General features: G+C 34.7%; 1 protein-coding gene across 1 annotated transcript in view; it reads left to right on the top strand.

The window, feature by feature from the left end:
- The window catches only part of LOC145683303 (brachyurin-like), a 460,948-nt gene that overhangs the window by 238,049 nt on the left and 201,881 nt on the right, over window positions 1-21,018 (top strand). Inside the window, exons 4-5 of the mRNA XM_081754665.1 lie at window positions 3,590-3,726; window positions 7,176-7,267. Of these exons, the coding sequence (XP_081610791.1) occupies window positions 3,590-3,726; window positions 7,176-7,267 (229 nt within the window). The remainder of the gene's footprint in view (window positions 1-3,589; window positions 3,727-7,175; window positions 7,268-21,018) is intronic.

Genomic DNA, 21,018 nt, shown 5'->3' with positions numbered 1-21,018 from the left:
ATTCATTATCGAAATATGTGTATTTACTATTTTTAATTTATTTCTTATTTAAATATTTAACCTAATGCGCATTTTTTCTTTGTTGCAGAGAGCGATTGTTGACGTATAGTTAGCTGAGGAAGTGAAATGAACAAAGAGTCCACGCGCAACAGTCGCAGTTATGTTCCGAGACAGGTAGAAGGGTAAACGGACAATTACACAGTAAAAAAAATGACTGAGAAAACTTATAATCTTTCGAAAACAAGACGTCAGGTTGACTGCCCGATTGTAGGGAGTGCCTCCCGCCTACCGGATGCAGTTCTTCAAACACATCTAGATGTCCTGAAGTACGTGGAATTTAAGCGTGAAGAAAAGAAGCAGCTGAGCAAGAAAGACCCGCCTCTGTCTTTCATCGCAGACGAAGTGGCCTGTCAGGTAGAGGAGGTATGGACTAAGGCATCGATTCCGACAGTGAGTCACCAGAGAGTCGTGGAACTAATTAAGAAGGATGTGGAGAAACTACAGAAGCTCAAGAAGTGTTCCTTAAGTCGAAGGAACGTCGACGCTTTCAAGAAATCGCTGGACTCATTTCTAAATGAAAATGGCAAGTTGTTCGACATCGCAGCTTGCAAATGTCAGAGTTTTTCCCTCTGCCAGTGCGAGAAAGGGAAGAAGGTCCCCAGACAGGAGCAAGAATTCATTGTCGACCAGAGAACAGCTCGGCAGATGTTCATTGGGAGACTGGACGTCAAAGTCACCAAGGCCATTCAGAAACGATTAAGTAGGAAGGAGTCCGAAGCAGCCAGAGCAAGATCTTTCAAAAAGCGGAAGGAAGACCCCGGTCCAAGTTCCCAATTTGACACGGAAGCTGACTATTCGGATTCCAACGATGGCTTCGATTGCGCGGAGTCTGCTAGTGCTGAGACAACTGACCAATCAGTAACCTTCGATACCCGGAAATCCACAAAGCAGTCGCCCAGTACCAGTCTCAAACTCCCCACGTTTGCCCAGGTGTTAGACAGATATGGGATTGCTGACAGGCATGCCGCAGCGATTGCTTCTGCTATTCTGCACGACACAGCCCATCCGTCAGCTGAGAGTACGGTCATCGACAGAAGCAAAGTCAGGCGAGAGCGAGAGAAGATGAGGAAGGGTTTAAAAGATCCGCCTGTCCAGCTCCAACCACTGCGGGCACTCTACTTCGACTTGAGAAAGGACAAAACGATGTCTGTTGAAATGATGGCTGATGGAAAATTACATCGCAGGGAGATTGTGGAGGAACACGTGTCCCTAATCAGTGAACCAGGGTCTACATACTTTGGACACGTGACACCAAAATCCGGATCTGCTATAGCAATTACGAATGCAATCCTGGAATACGCAACCGTCGTGAACATGGAGTTGTCGGGACTGCAGGCGATCGGCAGCGACGGTACTGCTGTCAACACAGGAAAGCGAAATGGGGTTATCCATTGCCTGGAAGTTCAGCTGGGCAAGCCATTGCAGTGGATAGTCCGTCAACTCCACTTCAATGAGCTTACCCTACGTCATCTAATCGAGTATCTAGAGGGACCTACGAGTAGCCCACGAGGGTATGCGGGACCACTCGCAAAGAGCCTTCATATTTGCTAGAACCTTCCTGTCCTGGAGTTCCAGCCTATCCAAGGTAGTTTTCCCGACGTCGTCCTAGACCTCAGCACCGACCAGCAGTATCTACTCGACATCTGTCGGGCTGTCGCAACCGGGCAATTCCCGCAAGGGCTGGGAGGAAGATGTCCTATCATGTTGTCCCATTCACGATGGTTGACTACTGCAAATCGAATCTTGCGGCTGTATGTGGCGAGTGAAATCCCATCTGAAAACCTAGTTATCCTGTCCACGTTCGTGGTCCGCGTGTACGCTCCAATGTGGTTCAATATCAAGCGCCATTGGAAGATCACGGATGCACCAAAGAATCTATGGCATTCCATGCAGTTGTCGCAGTACCTCGATCCGGAACTGAAGAAGGTCGTTTACGACACCATGCAGAGAAACGCATTCGCCGCACATCCCGAAAACCTCCTACTGGCGATGCTGCATGACGAGAGACCTCATATGCGTACTTTGGCCAAGAAACGAATCCTGAAGGCAAGAGAGACTCCTCCTGGTCCTGGCGGCTCGATTCGAACCTTCGAAGCTCCGCCGTTGAACTTCAGCGCCAAGGATTACACAGACATCATCTTTTGGCAAGACCTCGCTGTCACCGAACCGCCACTCGTTATTGGACTGCCAGAAGATAGCCTGGATCAAGATCAACTCCAAAATCTGTGGTGGAAGGATCTACCGTGCAATACGCAAGCAGTCAAACGATGCATTCGTGTGGTGACAGAAGCTGCAACTCAAGTCTGTGGACAGGACAGGCGCGATGGTTTCATCCGGGCACGTCTTCTGAATCGGCTCGTGATGCCGAAGTTTGAAACTAAGAAAGACTTCCGCCCCTGTTAATCATTAATTAATTAATGAATAATCAACTAATTGCTTCTTAACTTACTCTTACAAACAATACATGAATGTTGCTAACAGAACTTCAGTGCACGAATTGGGCTTAATGGAATAATAGCATTTATTGGTAAATCAAACAAGGATGTAACTTCAGTGCGCATGCGCAACCTGAAGATATCAACCGATCAAGGAAATATTTTACACCCGTTGACACCAGGCCACTACGCAACTTTTTGGACCCCAGGCGTTTTGCTTGGTGAAAAAAAGTTTTTTCGCTCCACCCTACTCTGCCTCTAATGGATCATTTCTTCTATGTGTGTTCTCATAATACCGTGATTGTAGTATTCAAAGTGTTCTGTTCTAAATCTTAAGAGTATGGGTTTTGCATTTGGATAAGTGAGTGATCAGTTTTCACATTCAAAGCTAGTGTTGTTAAAGTCGAATAGTGTATTGTGTCGGGAATCTGGAAAAATAGTTGTTTATGATACAAGAAGATCAGATGTGCTTCTGTTACAACAAACTTTAGAGAACATTTACGTATCATACTATTGTGAGATCGAAAGAGTGTTAAATATATTTTATTACAAAAAATGACGTTATTAGAAATTGTTCCAGAAAAAATCAAGTTTCAATACCCATGCATTAAATCGGAATAGTTCATTTCATTCCTTCTGTATAAAGTTAATCAAAACTATTTTGTAGTAAACTATTGAGTTCTTTGCCAATAAATGTATGGGTAATACTAGTTTAAAAGTATGATATAAGGAGACAATATACAACGTTATGTTTTCATTTAATGTGAATAGAGGTCCAATTTTCAAAATATACGTACATTTATATAACTAAATATGTTCAATATTAAGTCAATGTCCGGAGTTAATGTAATATACTTTTGTTTTATGTACTTATATATTGTTTCACATTAGAGTTGGGTGTTTGTTGCAGATCCAGCCTATGATTACGTCCAGGCTCTTGCAGGAAACCCATGTAATATTATTATTGAGAAAAGTAATTCATTGAATGAAACATATTCTTAATTTTACATATTATGTAAATGAATGAAATAATAATTAAGGATAATAATTTATTACAAAACGATGCATTTTTTTTATAATTCTTTCATATTTAGGAGAATTTCCGTACCTTGTGAGGCTTGAAATACGGAGCCCAGATTACGACGAACTGTTCCGTTGTGGAGGAACCTTAATAAGTCCATATTGGGTTATAACTGCAGGGCATTGCTTAGATGGATTTGAATTGATTAAGGTCAGTGGTCAGTCGGAAATTTTTCAATTATTTTAATGAATAACATACGTTTTATCATCCGTTATTGAGATTATATTAAGATAATTCTAGTCTCCGTGTACTTAGCTATTCTGGATTTTGGTAGGTGTTCCTTAGTATGGCAGAAAACAAAAGATTTAAATCCGATCATCTGGATCTCATCTTTGTTATCAAAACTGAAATTTGTCTAATATTGGTTTATGAAGCCGAATGTTATCCTTGTGTGCATTATCTCTTTTTCTCTCTGTGTTATATTTCCATTCCTCATTGATACTGAATCCAACTGAATAACGCAAACAAATGCATTCTTTGTTCTGAGCGCGGCAGCTGCGAAAATCTCCTGAGATCTCCTTACGAACGAGCTTACATTTTTATCGTATGGCTCTTAGATACGAAATTCGGTCTAATGTCAATCCCAGGATATAAGGAGAAGATACAAAATTTAAAGGTCTACAAGTGAGATTTCTGTAGATATGTCGGACTGTAAAAATAGCTGAACATTTCAATCCTCCTTAGAGGGGATATTTTGCAAGACAAAGTATTATGCAATGAGATTATATTTAGCCTCCTGTGTAATGAGTGTATATATTCAAAATTCCATGGTACCGTACCTAATAGTTTGGAGAAATCGGAAAACAAGCCCCTCTTCAACCAATGGAACATATGTGTAGAGCCTGTAAGTAGGGTCCAAAACATTTATATATATATATATATATATATATATATATATATATATATATATATATATATATATATATATATATATATATGTGTGTGTGTGTGTGTGTGTGTGTGAACATTCAATTTTCAATGTGGTTAGGTGAAGCTAGATGTTTTAGATACAAGTTCATAACTGACTCTATGGATCGAATATTTCATACATTACTTTAAAAAAAAATAAGTGGCACTTTCTTGAAACTCGTAGAAGGAAGAATAGGTGAAAATCCTCTTTTTCGAATTTTGAACGCATTTGGACGCATCACCCACCCCCTCTTGTTACATATTACAATGAAGGTATATTGACAAAACCGCATAATGTTACCCTTTTCTTCCCATAATCATCATCCCATTTCAGCCACAATTCACACTTCCATGGCTTGGGTGGGGTGAGTTTACACTTAAGCAACTTCTAGAGAGAAACCAATAAACAGTTTACCGAAGTAAGGAAAACTACTGATCCCATAATCCTATGGACTGTTTTCGGTTTTTACGTGTTATCGACTTCCTAGTCTAAATCTCAATTCCGCTCCAATGGAGAATGTATTTAAAGTTAACCAGTATTCGGAGATTCATCATTCATTTCAGAGATCCCGAAAAGTATGAATTGGATACCAATATATGCGGTTCCCGAATACGTTTACATGTCAATCTAACCAAATCACTTTCCACTCTTATAAAAATATAATATGTACTTTGTACGATACCTTCTCACTATTACGAGTGTTACTTTTCGTCACAACCACCTAGTAAACTACATACTTCATTCTAATAGTGGTCGTTCCGAATATTTTTAGTCACATACTAGCAATTCATACGGAACATGAGCCCCTAACTATGATTCAATTAAAAGAAAAAAGTGACGTGTTAGGCAGAAACCATCTATGTAACTAGACTCAACAATCTCAAATTGTGATAAATTATTTGGTGTACCTAAGAAAGTTTAAAAAATACCAGTAGTGCGCCAAAAATAGAACTCCCTTCTTCTGAAGTTAAAACACACAATTTACCTGAATTAACAAATAGACGACTGGCCACTACTACGAACTACAGTAAAAAAACACTGATTATTCTTTCTTTCTGATCGACTTCAATATAATTTACCAAAATGTGTTCCTGAATCCCCACAAATAGAAGTTGAAATTTCGGAAACACTATGTCACATATGCTATTGTACATTCTTTACTCTCTAATACAGAATGCATCTTTAATAGCTTTCAGGAATATATTTAAAATCTGTAAATATTGATTTTACATATATAATATATTTCAAATGACGTGTTCGAAAACTATTTCGACATAACTTATTAGGTTGTTTAAATATTCGTTAGAAGTATGTGTGATATAATTATGTAATGTATCCTAGAAAGCCGTATAATATCGGAACTCAATAGACTCAATAGAACATATGAACTGTTTATAAAATATTGTATTATTAGAGTTTTCATTATTGGAAATTTAACACCTTACACAATTTGTTCTAAAACAAAGCGTTATATAGCGAAATTTCATACAATTTATATTAATAATGAAAATTTATGGTATATTCATCGAAGGATGAATTGTATAATACACTGTATACATTATGATTTATTACCTTGAAACACATTGGTAAACTTTAAAAAAAATGATATTATGGTAAAACACTAATTTTGGAATGAGAACTTTTTTTACACTGTCTTCAATACCTTCATATTAATAATATTAACAGTGTTTGAACCAAACATATCTATTTTCTTCAATGCCACTATCTCAGGTTATAAGATATTTCAAGTCGGCGTGTGTAGGGAAAACGTATAGTACTACAATAATACCCTTCAATAGAAAAGGTGTTAATATTATACAGGTATTGTATTCAATATTTTAGTATGTTTTCAATAAACATAAAGCTTGAGTGATTTATTAATTTATAATGTTTACCTATTCCGGAAGTTTGAGAACGATACTCAAAGTTTGACTGAGTATGCTCTTCAAAATGATCTATTTTGTGAAATCATTTTCAAAATAAATGACTTTCCAAGCTGTTATAATCTTATGCGAATTGCTTTATTTACTTCAAATAACAGGCTATCACAGTTTTGTAATTTAAACATTGTATCTAATTTAAACCAATTTAATCATGTCTCGGTATAGTTTGTTATATCAAATTGTTCCAAACTCTATAACGATAATTCCGATTTTTGAAAACTATGGTGCATTAAATAAAATGCTACCAGTGATGATTGTATTTTGAAATAAATCTTTTTCTGCGAATTAAATTTCCAATCCTTTATGATTTTTTCCTATTACACGAACATGCTACCATAGTATTCAAAAGAAACTTACTCTTGATACGAATTAACCAGTCCGTATTGCTTGCGTTTTTCCTACTATAAAGATTTTCAAATTAGATCTATATCGATGTTTGTGCTGTTCTAGCATTTTGAGTGTGTAATGCTGAATAAGAAGAAGTGTTACAGTATGTATTCTTTTACCATGTAAAATTCAAATATCTAATAGTTTTGCGTAGTATTATTTAAAATTATGCTGTAGCTTTACATTTTGTTGGCAACAGTGTTCGCAAAGTGATATCTGAGAGCATGCCGAATCATTTTTCTCGATTGGTGTTTCGAAATTAAAAACTGCTTTAAATCTTATATGGTTGTTTCAAGAAAATCGGTATATATATAAAAATCTATTTATGTGAGATATATTGTTGGCAAATTTTGTTTCAGATTGTGGCTGGAGATCACAATTTAGAAGAATCAGAGGGAACAGAACAATACCTATATTCATCAGAGATATTTTTTCATCCAAGTTATGTTGTGTAAGTACAAACACACGCTAACACACACAACCACATACGAACATATAAATATAATTCGCCCTTTATTCTGACACGCCCTTGTAGCTTGAATATAATAGACACGTAACCACTAAATGTCATATCATCGAAATATTGATATGTAGATATTCTTTAATTCACTGTGCGACATACAAGAAACATCAGTTTTGTCTTCCCGTCATTAATATCTAATTCAAAATGAACTATGTCAACCTTCCAATAAAACTGAAACTACAGTAGGTCTAAATTCGTGGTATCGCGGTCAGAATGCTTCATGTATCTTTTAGCTACCATAGTTAAAATGGAAACTAAATGTTACCTCGAGTGATTTAACCACAACTCATGGGACAAATCCTATAATAAATATATTATTAAAACAAGCAAATTAAAACCCTATATCATTTACACCAGCACACAATCTTAATACCTAATTTGAGTGAAGGTGGATCATTAGAGTTATAGATTTTATTTTAAGAAATTCCAAACAAGTGTTCAATTAAAATATTTAATGCAATTCAGATTTCCTTCAAAATAATTATATGAAATGACTAAGTTCCAAATATCTTTCATCAAATCCTTAATAAATCATTAATTTCGAAGGTGGTGTTTTAAAATTTAATAGAGAAGACTTTATTGAAAGTATTTCAGTAAATTTTGCAAGGCAGATAACATTTACAGTAATATGGATCAATCACAAAGGACAACACTGTCAAATCTCTTAAATTATCAAAATTTAAATATTAAATTTAATTCTATGGTTCATAAATACCAAAAGCGACAAAAACGTCAATTAATTTTGCTCACTATAAAAAAACAGGTAACAACTTTTTAAAGCAGCCTCGTATATGTATTAACCATTTACATCCCGAAATATTTATCTCGTTATTTCTAAATGTAAGTATTTGTGCTGTGATAGTGTTACTAAGATACGATTCAACTATTTACTACCCATACCACTAGTATTTGTACTTCAAAATTACCATAACTCAACAGAAAACAATAGTTACAGAAAAGCAGAGGTAGTTACCATTCTCAGCTCCAGATCCTCTTGGGTGTTAGTAACTGCTCCATTACAATGCAGTCAAACCTGTCTATGTATGCCACCATCCGTTCCATTGAAAAGTGGCCAACTTAGACAAGTGGCCAACTTACAGAAAATTAGTGTGATTAGTGTATTGTTAGAATAGGATCTCGAGTATTATTTAATTGTAAAATTTTAATAAGCAATACCACGACAGCTACTTTTAAATTATGTATATTGAGTAATCATAACAATATGCAGTACTAGAAAAAATGTGCTACAGTACATTTAATATATGTACCTTTTTCTTCCCGAAAATTTATCTGGTACACTGAATTATTTGGATGGAAAACACAATCATGTAAGTACAAAAATGTACTACAGTATATTTAATACATGTACCCTTTTCTTCCCGAAAATTTATCTGGTACACTGAATTATTTGGATGGAAAACACAATCACACAAAGAACCATGAAATCGAAACATATGTACACGGTTTATTGATGTTGGCATTTAGTACACTGAGATATTCAAATTGAAAACAAGAAAACAAAATCATAAATTTAATAATTTATATGCAGTTTATTCGATTTTTTTCGGCAGTGACAAATATTTTCTGCAGATACCTTTCGAATAGTAGCAAATGAGTTGTTAATAACAAATTTATTCATGGTGGTTCATTCTAGGCGGAGGTATGGCTTTATTCTCTTTTTCACATATGAAGATTGTAATTCTGTAGTAACTACCTCTTCTTAACGAGCTTCAAGAGTTTCCCTTGGGGCGAAAGACGTTTTGAGAAAATCTTAAGGGAATTCATATTTCAAAAGCTCCGCTACTTTTCGACAAGCAGTCACGTGGCAATAAATGACAATTGAGATTGTTTAAATTTAACCTTGGGAACTTTTAAGCTCCGCTCGGAAGAAAGGAGTCGATTTAGCTAATGGTTTTACCAAAACAGTCAGGGTAAACAAACACGTACAACCGTTTCCTGAATCCCTGTATGTGCTTTTTCTTATTAGCATCTTCTTTCACCACCTGTATGTCAGGGTAGTGTTCTGGCCATTGACCTCCAAGCACAAATCGCAGGAATCAATGCTTGTCTGTCTCCAGTAACAAATAGAATATTTGGCTCTCATATGGGAATACGAAAGAATTAAGAAAAATAACAAAACGTATTCGCGTGGCCAAGATACGCAGGTAAATTTATCATTATCAACATAGGATGAACATTGCTTCAAAGTAGCGAACTTCCAAGATAGACAGGTGGCCAATTTACAGAATAATAAATAACGAATGAATTATGGAAATATGCAGGTTCAAGACGAGTAAGTCCAAGACAATCAGGTGGCCAACTTAGAGAGGTAGCCAATTTGACAGGTTTTACTGTACAATACAATACATTGCCGTTCAGTGCACGCGACAAATTTCAATCAATTCAAAATTTAAAAATAAATTAATCCGGATGGACTATATGTTCTGTTTTAATCAATTTTTTATAGATCCATTTTATTTCAAAGTATGATTCAAGGTCTATCCGAGATATCCAAGAAAACTAAAATAACAGTTACATTTAACAGCACTTAATTAGATAATTAGGTAACTAATGATGTTTTTTTTAATTAACAGCACGTAACAATATTAAACCGTTCCCACAGCACGGAATAATCATATATAATTTACCTTAATTCCTTAGAAACTCTTAAATCTTTAAGAAAGGAATCCCAAATTAATTAAATCCGATCTTAATTAGGGCTAAAAGCAATTGACTTTTTTTACGTAATTTAGTCCTTCAATAACTATCACCACGTCATTAAAAACGATTTGGTATTTAAATTTACCGACTTTCAACGTGAGCAAAAATTTAAATTAATTAGGAATTTAAATTACCGTTAATTAAGAAAATTATTCAATGATGAACAACAGAAGTTCAGGAAATCCTTCTCATATTAGTTACTACGTGCGTATGCAATTTACGGGTGGAATGTTAACTCTTGATTTTATTTTTTTTTCTCCTCCTTTTACAGTTGCCCAGTTAAATTTCTTGCTAGACCTCTTGCACAAAGAAAGCAAGAGAAGCACTAGACATACTGACGCATTACAGGTTTCCCGTCTCTTACATAACCACATTTGAAAAGATACATATTTGTCAGCGTATATAAGGTTTTCATACTGAAGTCTGCAAAAGAAGTAGACCTGGATTACAAAAAGAAGTAGACCTTTTAAATTTCATATCATTCACTTGACAAATATTCTTCTATAGCACGAACTTCATGACACTTGACAAAAGGAAAATAAAAGTATCATTGACACTTTTTAAACTGCTTCAACGTTAAAGAATTTAATTAAACCCATAAATTAAATTAAGCCTTTTAAAAGTGTGTATTTTGGCACAAAGTTTAAAAACACAATTATAATTAACGCACTCTTTCACAATATAATATGAGTCACCGTTACTTCGAACACTTAGACCAAATTTTTTACTTTCCTTCTTTCTAAAAAGAACTTTCGGCGCGAAGTAATTTAAGTCATTCACTTGAGTCCAACCCGTATTGGCTCAATAAACTACGAAGCAGTTATGAGACGCAACGGATCAGAATGGCATATATGAGAGTAAGACTATCGCTATTGCGCAGGGCCTGACTCATTAGATACGTCATTTAGGAAGACTGCCCTCAACTGAAGTAGTTGCGAACGTTAAAAAGAAGTTTGATTATCTGCCGCATTACAAGAGTTACTATTATAGCATTTAGACGTATATACATCATTTTAACGCTTTTTTAACGAACTTTACAAAGAAACTAATCTCAAATCAGAATAACAAGGTACAACAAAATACTTTTTCAAAAACAATTTTTAACATTTTTTACTTCTTAAAAATGAAAAGAAAATTGTATTTTCATAAGAAATATATTTAAAAAATGTAACGATTTTGCAATTGTTTCAAACACAACCTCCTTGTTAAATATAAAATTTTGAGACAGAACGAAATTTGATACAAAAGATACAATTTTCGTATCAAATGTACGTTACTTTGGTATTATATATCTTTCTTTTAATAAAATTTCTGAAAAGTTCTTTCTTTTACATTTTTTTATTACTTCACATATTCATTTATTACTTCTAGTTTCATTTTGGATTTCTCGTCACTCTTCTGTAGAATTTCCATTCCATAGTTTGATATAACATTCCACTCAGATGTACACCAATTCTCCAAATCTGGGTTTTAGAATAGCAAGCCAGATATAAGGTTTCCAAATTCCGAAAATTTGACAGTAATTTCCATTCGATAGCATAAAGCATTTTACAGACTGCGTTAACCATCTTCAGATGTCTAAAGAAAAAGCACAACATCAATAAAAGAAAATACAAAGGGCAATTTAAAAATATAGACAGTAACGTTAATTCAAGTATGATGTGGCCCCTGTAAAGGTACACAAGTTTAATTTCAGAATGAGAACAAGGTCTTCGAATTTTCGCTTTCACATGTATATTAATTTATTCAGATATAACATTTTATCTCTCAATTACACTTGAAATACTCTAACCCTAAGCTATTGCATGATTTACAAATGAAATCTTAATGAACATGAAACAAAATGAACATGAAACGACTACGATCACATCTAAATTTTGTATGACTTAATATCTTACACTAAAGTAATTCCAAACCTAACTCAAATCTATATAATTTTAACCTAGTATTACATTACTAATTGAAATTTAATTTCTTCGAAGCTCTATCCACATTTGTAGGATTCTCATTTTAATTTGTTCTGTTGATGTTTGCTCCATTTCTTCGTACAAAGTATTTCTTAAGATCACTTACATGAGCTCCTTAGTGTTGTTAGCATTTTTACATCTCTTAATGATACGGAATTATGAATTAAGAATTTCACAATTTTAAATAGACCAATCCAAAGATAAGTTTAACTTCTGTTTATTTTATCTTTAAGAGATGGTTTCTAGTTATTTCTAACTAAGACAACATCATCTGCTACCAAATTTACATCCTTTTCTTAACCTTCAAAGAGTTTACGAAGTTCCACCCAAGATTTTAGCATATTATTTATTGCATTTTTCCAAAGATCTTGACTATTTACACCTTTTAGATCAGCACCCAAAATCATAACTCTACGCAGGGCCATCCGGAATGTGGTACTTGTTTGTGCAATAAAGACACAGTAGTACATATTAACAAATATACACATTTTTATTGGAAAGAGCATACTTTACACGACTTCTCTACATAATCACCAAACATTTGTCATACCGTGTGATGAGCTTTTGTATTCCAGCGTCATAGTCCTCCACCGCCAGCATATTCAGATACGTCGTCACACATCGTTTAAGTTCTTCATCGCTGTCAAATCTTTCTCAATCTTTAAGCTTCATAAAGAAATGAAAATCCTAATGGGTTATACGATGGATGGTCGAAGGTTTCCCACTTGAATTGCTGCAGAAGTTTTGTCTTTTCGCAGCTCCATGGGGCCTGCCATTGTTATGAAGGAGAATGACACCTGCAGACTAAGACCTTGCCCACGATTTTGTATTGCCCGCTGTAATTTCTTTAATGTTTCACAATACGCATTAGTGTTAATTGTGTCTCCACGGGCCATAAAATCAATGAGCAGTACACCCTTTCGATACCAGAAAATGGTTGCAATGTGTTTCCTGGTGGTCGGAACTGTCTTGATTTTTTTGGTTTCGTTGGTGAATGAGCGTGATGCCACTCCATGAACTGTCGTTTACTCTCAGGTGATGGATAACAAACCCATGTTTCGTTCCCTGTAATGATGCGAATCAGGAAAGAGTCTGCTTCATGGGAATAACGTCCAAGAAACGTCAGTGCTGCAGCCCTACGCTTGGTTTTGTGCTCATCTGTGAGCACGCGAGGGACCCACCTTTCACAGATGTTCGAATAATGCAGATGGTCTCTGACAATTTCACGACAAATGTTCGAGTTATATTAGGAAAATGTTCACAGAGTTCATCAATTGTGAGGCACCGATCATTCCTCACGCATTCGTCTACTGACTTCAGCAGTTCGCCTGTAATGAGAGATGGGACCTCGTCGTGTATACCCCCCCCAGTTTGAAGTTGCGACACCAGCGCTCAACTGACGATTCGCCCATCACATTGTCTCTATACACCTCATATAATTGGCGATGGATTTCACAAGGTCGAACGATGCGTGCATTAAGAAAATTAATCACAGCCCTTACTTCACAACTGGCGGGATTCTCAATTCGTTTAATCATTATAAATGAGCACAGGCTAAACATAGGCACTGCTAGCGTCACGCAACCAGGCACAGAGCAGGAGTCAAGCCACTGACGCGGTCTGACGTTGACGCGAGTTCATGCGGCTTCATGCGGCGCTTCATGCGGCTCAAACGAGTACCACTTTCCGGATGGTCCTTGTACATGACATCTTAAATTCCTACATTAAACTACTTTTAAAAGTAACTTAAATTTAAATATTCTTAACCTAATCCTACATAACTAATTAAATTTTAAACTCTTCTAGTTCAACTCTACATGTGTAGGATTCTCATTTTCATTTGTTCACTTGATCTTTGCTTCATTTCTTCTTACACAGTATGTTTTAAAATCACTTACATGAGCTCTCTTAGTATTCTTAGCAAATTTTATATTTTCTAATAACACGGAATTATAAGTTAAGAATTTCACAATTTTAAATGGACCAAAGCACTGACACATTAAACTTTTGGTTACATTATCTTTAAGAGCTGATTTCTCGTGATTTTTAACTAAGACAAGATTATCTACTACCAAATGTATATCCTTAGTTTACAGTCAAAGGGTTTTCGACGTTTGTCCCAAAGTTATCCATTGCATGCTTCCAAAGATCTTGACTATTCAGACCTTTTAGATCAGCATCCAAAATTTTCAATTTGATCTCTAACGGACTTATTAACTCTCTACCAAAATTATAACTTTACATATACAGTTTTTAGTCCTTCCTGCTCACACAAATTGAGATTAAACTGGAGTTCACTAATAACCTTATTCCTGTTGTTTTGTTTTTCAGCAACATAAGATTTCAAAGAGTATTTTCGAGTTTTTGTGAACCTTTCTGCAATGTTTGCCTCCGAATGTTAAGGGCTCAGATTTATATTCTTAATACCCAAACTATACAAAAATCCCTGAAAATATTCAGATGTAAATACTGAAGCATTATTGTTAGATATTGATTATACAAAACCATAACAGGAGAAAAAATCATACAATTTGTCACAAATTATCTTTTAAGATAGCTACCTTAGTTTTTCAAGCATACAATATCTTGAACATTTATCCACTGCTAAAAGATAAGTATACGCTTCAGACGAAGATAAAGGCCCTTCAGTAGGGGAATCTTTTTCTGGACAATTTGATGGGTTCTCTTGAACCCAGCATTGAATTAGTCAGAATTCCAGAGCCAATTGGTCCCAAAATTTTTTAAATTTATTTTAAATATTTACATTATGTATTCAGAGCCATATTATTGGGATAGTGAAACATTTGCTTTATACGTGTAGATTCTGGTTAGTGATTGGTATTTATATTATTTGTAGCCTTATGTAATTGATCTCATTATGGTGCAGTAGTTTTATAGTTGTGTGAGTGAGTGGATTATTGAGGACGGTTTTGTGTTATATTTATGCAATTAATTATTTGGTTTCTTACATTTTGAACAGAAACATTAAAAACAAACATTAAATTATTCCTGCTTCAGTACGAAATTCGGTGTTCAGATGTTTCACTTTCATCAGTACAAAGTTAGATTATGCATTCGCAGCGCCCTCTAGTAGGGAAAGATCGTCTGTGCAAGCGTTAGTCAATTGTTGTCGTGGCGTTAAGGAGGCAGGTATTGCCAAAGTGGGGATATTTTGTTATATTTCGAAACAAATGATAACAATTAGAGTAATTCTAAAATTTCAGGTTAGTAGATTGTATTTAGACGATTCGGTATTAGCAATTTTTACCTTTTCCGATTCGAAATAATTATGTAATCGAAAAATGTCAACTTCGCGTTAGAAATTCCTGGCCTTTAACACAACTTCCTGGCCACATGTTAAGAATAATTAGGATTGAAGTCTAGTAAAATATGTGTATAAAATTACTGAACGAAGTAGTAAACATTTCGTATTACAAAAAATTCACGTAGTGTAAACACGAATTCGGTATGTTACTGATACAAGTGTTTGGGTTCATGGGAGTTTAATTTGTACTAGGCATTGGTCAATTATATTTTCTCTAATATGTTGACTTGAGTAGAGGATTTATTAAAGAGTACTGTGAATGTAGGTTAGAAGTAGTTAATATATTGAATGATAGTGGTGTAAATGACTATATTAATGATTGGATGTGCTTTAAATATGAGTAGTCCCGTTAAAAATTAAATACAATTTTAAAATGAGTCACTGTTGTTTATGTAAGTGGCCACCCCAAAGTACACTTCTGCCAAGAGATTTTCGACAGTAGAAATATACTTGTGCTATATGACCTTCTATTAAATATTTATCGTTAGATGGAAAACACTTGACCACTGGCTCGCACATTGTACCTCACATGAAACAAGTGTTGTGTTAACTTAGGCAATTGAGTTTGCCTTGTACTAATTAATTCATAATATTTGCTGACCTGAGTTCTATTTATGAGTGACACTTGATCTAAGAAATCGAAGCGCGACTAGATAGAAACATCTGTGTTTAAGGTCCGGATTAAATGGTTTTCTCAGGGAAATTCATTTCAAATACCGATAAATTTTCAATAGCTTCTATTTACCTACGGATTAAAGTAGCTAATTCATGATAGTAATACGACCGAAGTATGTCCAATTAATCTTGAAAACTTGAATTAATGTGATTTAGTCCCCTAGGATTTTTTAAAATTTATTTTATTTCTTTCTCAGTCGTTTGTCGAATTAAAAATTTATTAAGGTTCGCAAGTAAAGGATGGGACAAGAGTGAAAAATATTGTAAAGAAATCCTTTTTAGTATAATATGTAATTCCGTACCAGATTGTCATTCTCCCCTCCTTCTTATATCTTCAATTTCCTTAAATTAGTATTAGATAGGATGGAAATTTACACGACACTTCCAGGTTGGCGCATTTGTGTACTGGTAGCTACTAACAAAAATTTCGCAAACAACTTGTAGGTACAATTCATTCACATATATATTTAATATCAAAAAAACACTAATACTTAAAAATAAAAAAACTCCATCCACCCACATTCACACACACTTACACCCTGGAAGATGTTTTTGTTAAAGGAATTATTCTAACTAATTTTTTTGAGTGCGTTCATTTTGCAGAACATAGAGCAAAAAATTAAACACTTATTGAATGGTAAATAAAGTCGAGGAGTAGACCAAAATCATTGGAATGGGACATTACAAAATTTTCAAAGAAAATAACGTAGAATAAAAATATTATATATATATATATATATATATAAAACAATAAAAAGAGAAAAATTTAAATTTGCTTGCAATGGCTTCATCTCTCATATTATCATTAACTTTACTTGTTATAGCGCTCTTCACTGCACCATGTTAGGTGTTCTTGCAGTAAAGTGCACGTCTCTTAATAAATTCAGTCCTTGCATAGAAGTTCACATTAATCGACTCCTTGTACTACAAGAGTTGCGAGTATTAATCAAAAGGACAACTTACGTTCATGTGGTGTCTCTATTACACCTTTCCAAAACTTTTCTTGTTGATATTTTTATACCTTATCCAGTTTTCCAGTACTTAGCACAAGTCGGTTTAATTTTCTCTAAAGTTAAATCCAACCGCTACAAATTGAAATATACTATGAAGTTTATTAGTTATCATAACGTTATAATCGTTAACTGGAATTACAGGGACATCGGAGGGAAGAAAGTTTCAAATAATTGATAGAAAAATCTAAATTGGTTATATCAATTGGAAAGATTATGATTAATATTTTTTAATTCAATTGTTTAGTCTCCAACCTTTTTATCTTAATTTCCGTCGTACTGTGACCTAAAAGATGGTCATCCTCCCTCATTTTGCCCTCATGAGGGCCGCCCTCACCCTCACCTCACCCTCGTTTTAGTAGTTGACTGTTAGGGCGTTGGAGGGTGACGGCGATAAAGTAATTGAGGGTGAGTGTGAGGGAGGGTGAGGGGAGGGCGTCAGTGGAGGGTGTGTGAGGGAGGATGAGTGTGCGGGCATCAATGGAGGGTGAGTGTGAGGGAGGGTGAGGGTGTCAGTTGAGGGTGAGTGTGAGGGAGGTGAAGGTGAGGGCATCAATTGAGGGTGAAGGTAAGGGTTCTTAAAATTAATTATCTTGCAATTCTACATTACTGGAAAATATGTTAGAAAATGTAATGTAGAATTAATTGTCGTTCACAGAAAATCGTCATATCAATATTCCATCAGTTTCATACGCGTTTCATGCGCAAAGACGTTTCTCAAAGCTTTATTACTTTTCTATATTTATATATTTTCACTTTATAGAAATAATAATTACGAAATATATAAAAATATGTACTGCAAGTTTTTGGGTACCAAAAATTTCAAATTTTAACGAAAGTAACCCATTAAAAATAATAGAAGTTCTCAGGAAATGTTTTTTTCATATATTCGTTCACAAGAGAAACTAATAAATATTCATATATTCATTCATTCTGAAATTGTAACTAAGAAAAAAGCTTTATTTCTTCTTCTAAGAAAGTTAAAAATATATATAAGAAAAGTACAAAGTTGGAAGAAGCAATAAATATCTTTATATTTAATTATCAAATAGAAAGATATTCTTGCTTTTGGCTATATACGTAATTTTAGACTTCCAAGCTACGCTATGCATATGAAAGGGAAGTCTTATAGAACGGCTGTGTCCGTCTGTGTGTCTGTCTGTCAAGAGGTATCACATCAAAATCGGTAAGAGCTTTTGACAAGCGTTTTTCAGGAATCAATTCAGCATCCCAATAATACGTTGCATCTCCTTCAACGGTACCCTCAAATCAGTTTGGCAGTCAATCTGTTAAGCCGGAATTGGTAGAAATCGGAACTTTCCGGATTATAACTAAAGACCACGAGTAAAAAACGGTAATAACGATCGGCAAACGGTTTTCAGAAATAGGTAGATATGAAAGGAACCACCTTAACTACTGCATTTCTACTAAAACTGGAAGTGGTAGCATCCACTTCTACTTCAGATTTCAAAATTTATTTTCGTAAACTTAAAAGGGTAAGAGCTATCGACAAACGGTTTTCGGGAATCAATTCTGCATTGACAGAATAGGTTCCATTTCTTTCAACAATATTACTTAAACAGGAAGTGGTACAAGTCGACCATATCTGGTTTCAACAAAGATATTCATAACTCATAAACGAATATAAAACATAGCTAGCGATAAAAAGTTTTCAGAAATCGATTTAAGGTCTTAAAAGGACAAACCACCTTTACTCCTGTATTTCCACTAAAATCGGAAGTGGTATAAATTCACTACTACTTCTGGTTTCAATATTGGTTTTCCTAGACCTAAAACGGTAAATGCTATTGACAAGCGGTTTTCGGGAATCGATTCAGCATCCCAAGAATAGGTTCCATCTCTTTCGCCAATCTTCAAGTTAAACCAGAAGCTATGTTGAACCACTTCTGATTTCAACAATATTGGTCATAACTCAAAAACGGTAAGAGTTATTGAGAAACGGTTTTCGGGAAACGATTTGTCGTTCCAATAATATGTCCCATCCCCTTCGACAATCTAATATTTAAGCCGTAAGGGGTAGAAATCAACTACTTCCGGTTTCTAATGTTTCCAATTTTACTATTGAATTTGTATCGTTTGCAAGTTTACCGTAGTTTCATAGTGTAGAACGATACTCGCTTGTTTTATCGTATAATTCTTGTGTTATCAAATACTAGGTTTATTACCAGGTACTCAATAATTTTTGTATATTTTCCCATTATAGGACCTAGAAAGTTGGAAGATTAAAGTTTGCTGTAATGTCATATTTCTATTCATGGATTAAATCAATATCATGGCTTAATGTGGAGTTAATCCTTGGTAGTGAATATTTGTTTCGAATGGAAAATTTTCAGAAATTGTAAGTCTTAAGTGCAAAATGTTCCACTTCACATCACTAGTTGCGAGGATGGTTTCAGTAGAGCAATGAACAATGTACGTTTAATGGACGGAACAATGTAAAGGAGATTCTTTCTTCTAGGGTAGAAAATGTTTTTTTTTTTTTTTTTGTAGCAGTACTATACTTGAAGGAGCGCCAAGTGAACTTTCTGGTGGACAAACACCGTATGCGGTGGATTTCTCCGGTTTCTACCGTTCCCTCCCACTTTCTTCATACCACCATTTTATTCATTTCTCTTAGCCTCGAAGCATAATCGTGGGACGTTAAACTGAGTATTTCATTTCATTTTATTTGAAGGAGCACATTTCTAACCGGCAATTATCTGAAGAAGAGATCCTTGGGTTATGCGGGTTCGATTCCGTGCCGGACATAAGTTCCGCGATAGGGAGAAAAGCTCATTTAAATATAAAACATAATTGTATTTATAATGATTTTCCTATACAATTATAGTCCTAAATTTACACAGTTCAACTTTTTAATTATTATTAAATTAAATATTTCCCTTTGTCTTTCGTGACTGGTGGCTTGTTGGCAGTGGCGTCACTAGGTCTAATTTGGGGTGTTCAAGCCTCCCCAATTTCTAACAAGCCCACCTAAATTTCACTATGTTACATACTTTTAGAAAAAATGGATACTAAGAAAACCTACCGAAATTACAGTATTGACGAATTTGCACCCAAATGCAACAGAAGGTGCACACACACCTTAACATTCAGTATCTTCACAGAGTAATTGATCGTTGATTATTAATATCATGTTACTATATGAATAGCCCCCTTAAAATATGACCTATTTCACAGGGCAAATTTTAAATAGGTGACTTTTAAGGTTTGATTACTTTATAATGTAATTAATATTTTTTTTTACTGTATTCTAATATTATTTCGTGCAAACATGGATGCGCACGAGACAAGATTAGAGGTTGTCTTGCCTCGAAAATATGTTGCGTAACGTGATACCTCGAAAAATGTATCTTTTTCTGTTGGAAGAACCCTGCCTCGTCTCGAATCTTGTTGAGTTATTTTGAGAAACAATAGCTTTAATTTAATAAAGAATAAAACAAATATGACTATGTTGCTAAAAATGTGCAAGACTAAAAGAGTAACTACAATTCTTTTGCCCCAAATGCTCGCAAAATTGTGTTATGTTCTTGATTTAAAATAAACCTATAATACCAAAAATGGAATTTTGGAGTGTTGGGCACCTTGCCCCCAAAATTGTCTTTCAGTCACTTTTAAAAAAAAATCCTATTTACACCACTACTTATTGGGTACAAACAGTAATGATCGTACAGATCATGCCAATACCCATGGGCCCTGAGCTTTCCTAAACTTATGAGTTTGAGAATCAATTTCGTAATGAAGAGTAATTGCCTTCATTCGTCCTTAAAGTTGGTTGTTTCCGAAGTATGTTCCGTCCTTCATTTATAAATATGGTGTTATATAAAGTCATAACTTCAATATCGTCTTTCTGCATCTCCTATGTTCTTTTCACGAAAAGTTCAATATCAACAAGCGTTTGGCAACCATTATTTTAGATTTTTTTAATCTATGTTCTCTAGCAATTGTAAATCAGACATATTT

Source organism: Thermobia domestica, chromosome 4 (assembly GCF_964235325.1).
Source record: "Thermobia domestica chromosome 4, izTheDome1.hap1.1, whole genome shotgun sequence".
NCBI lineage: Eukaryota > Metazoa > Arthropoda > Insecta > Zygentoma > Lepismatidae > Thermobia > Thermobia domestica.
The sequence above is the reverse complement of the archived record's forward strand: the minus strand, read 5'-3'. Positions and strand labels throughout refer to the sequence as shown.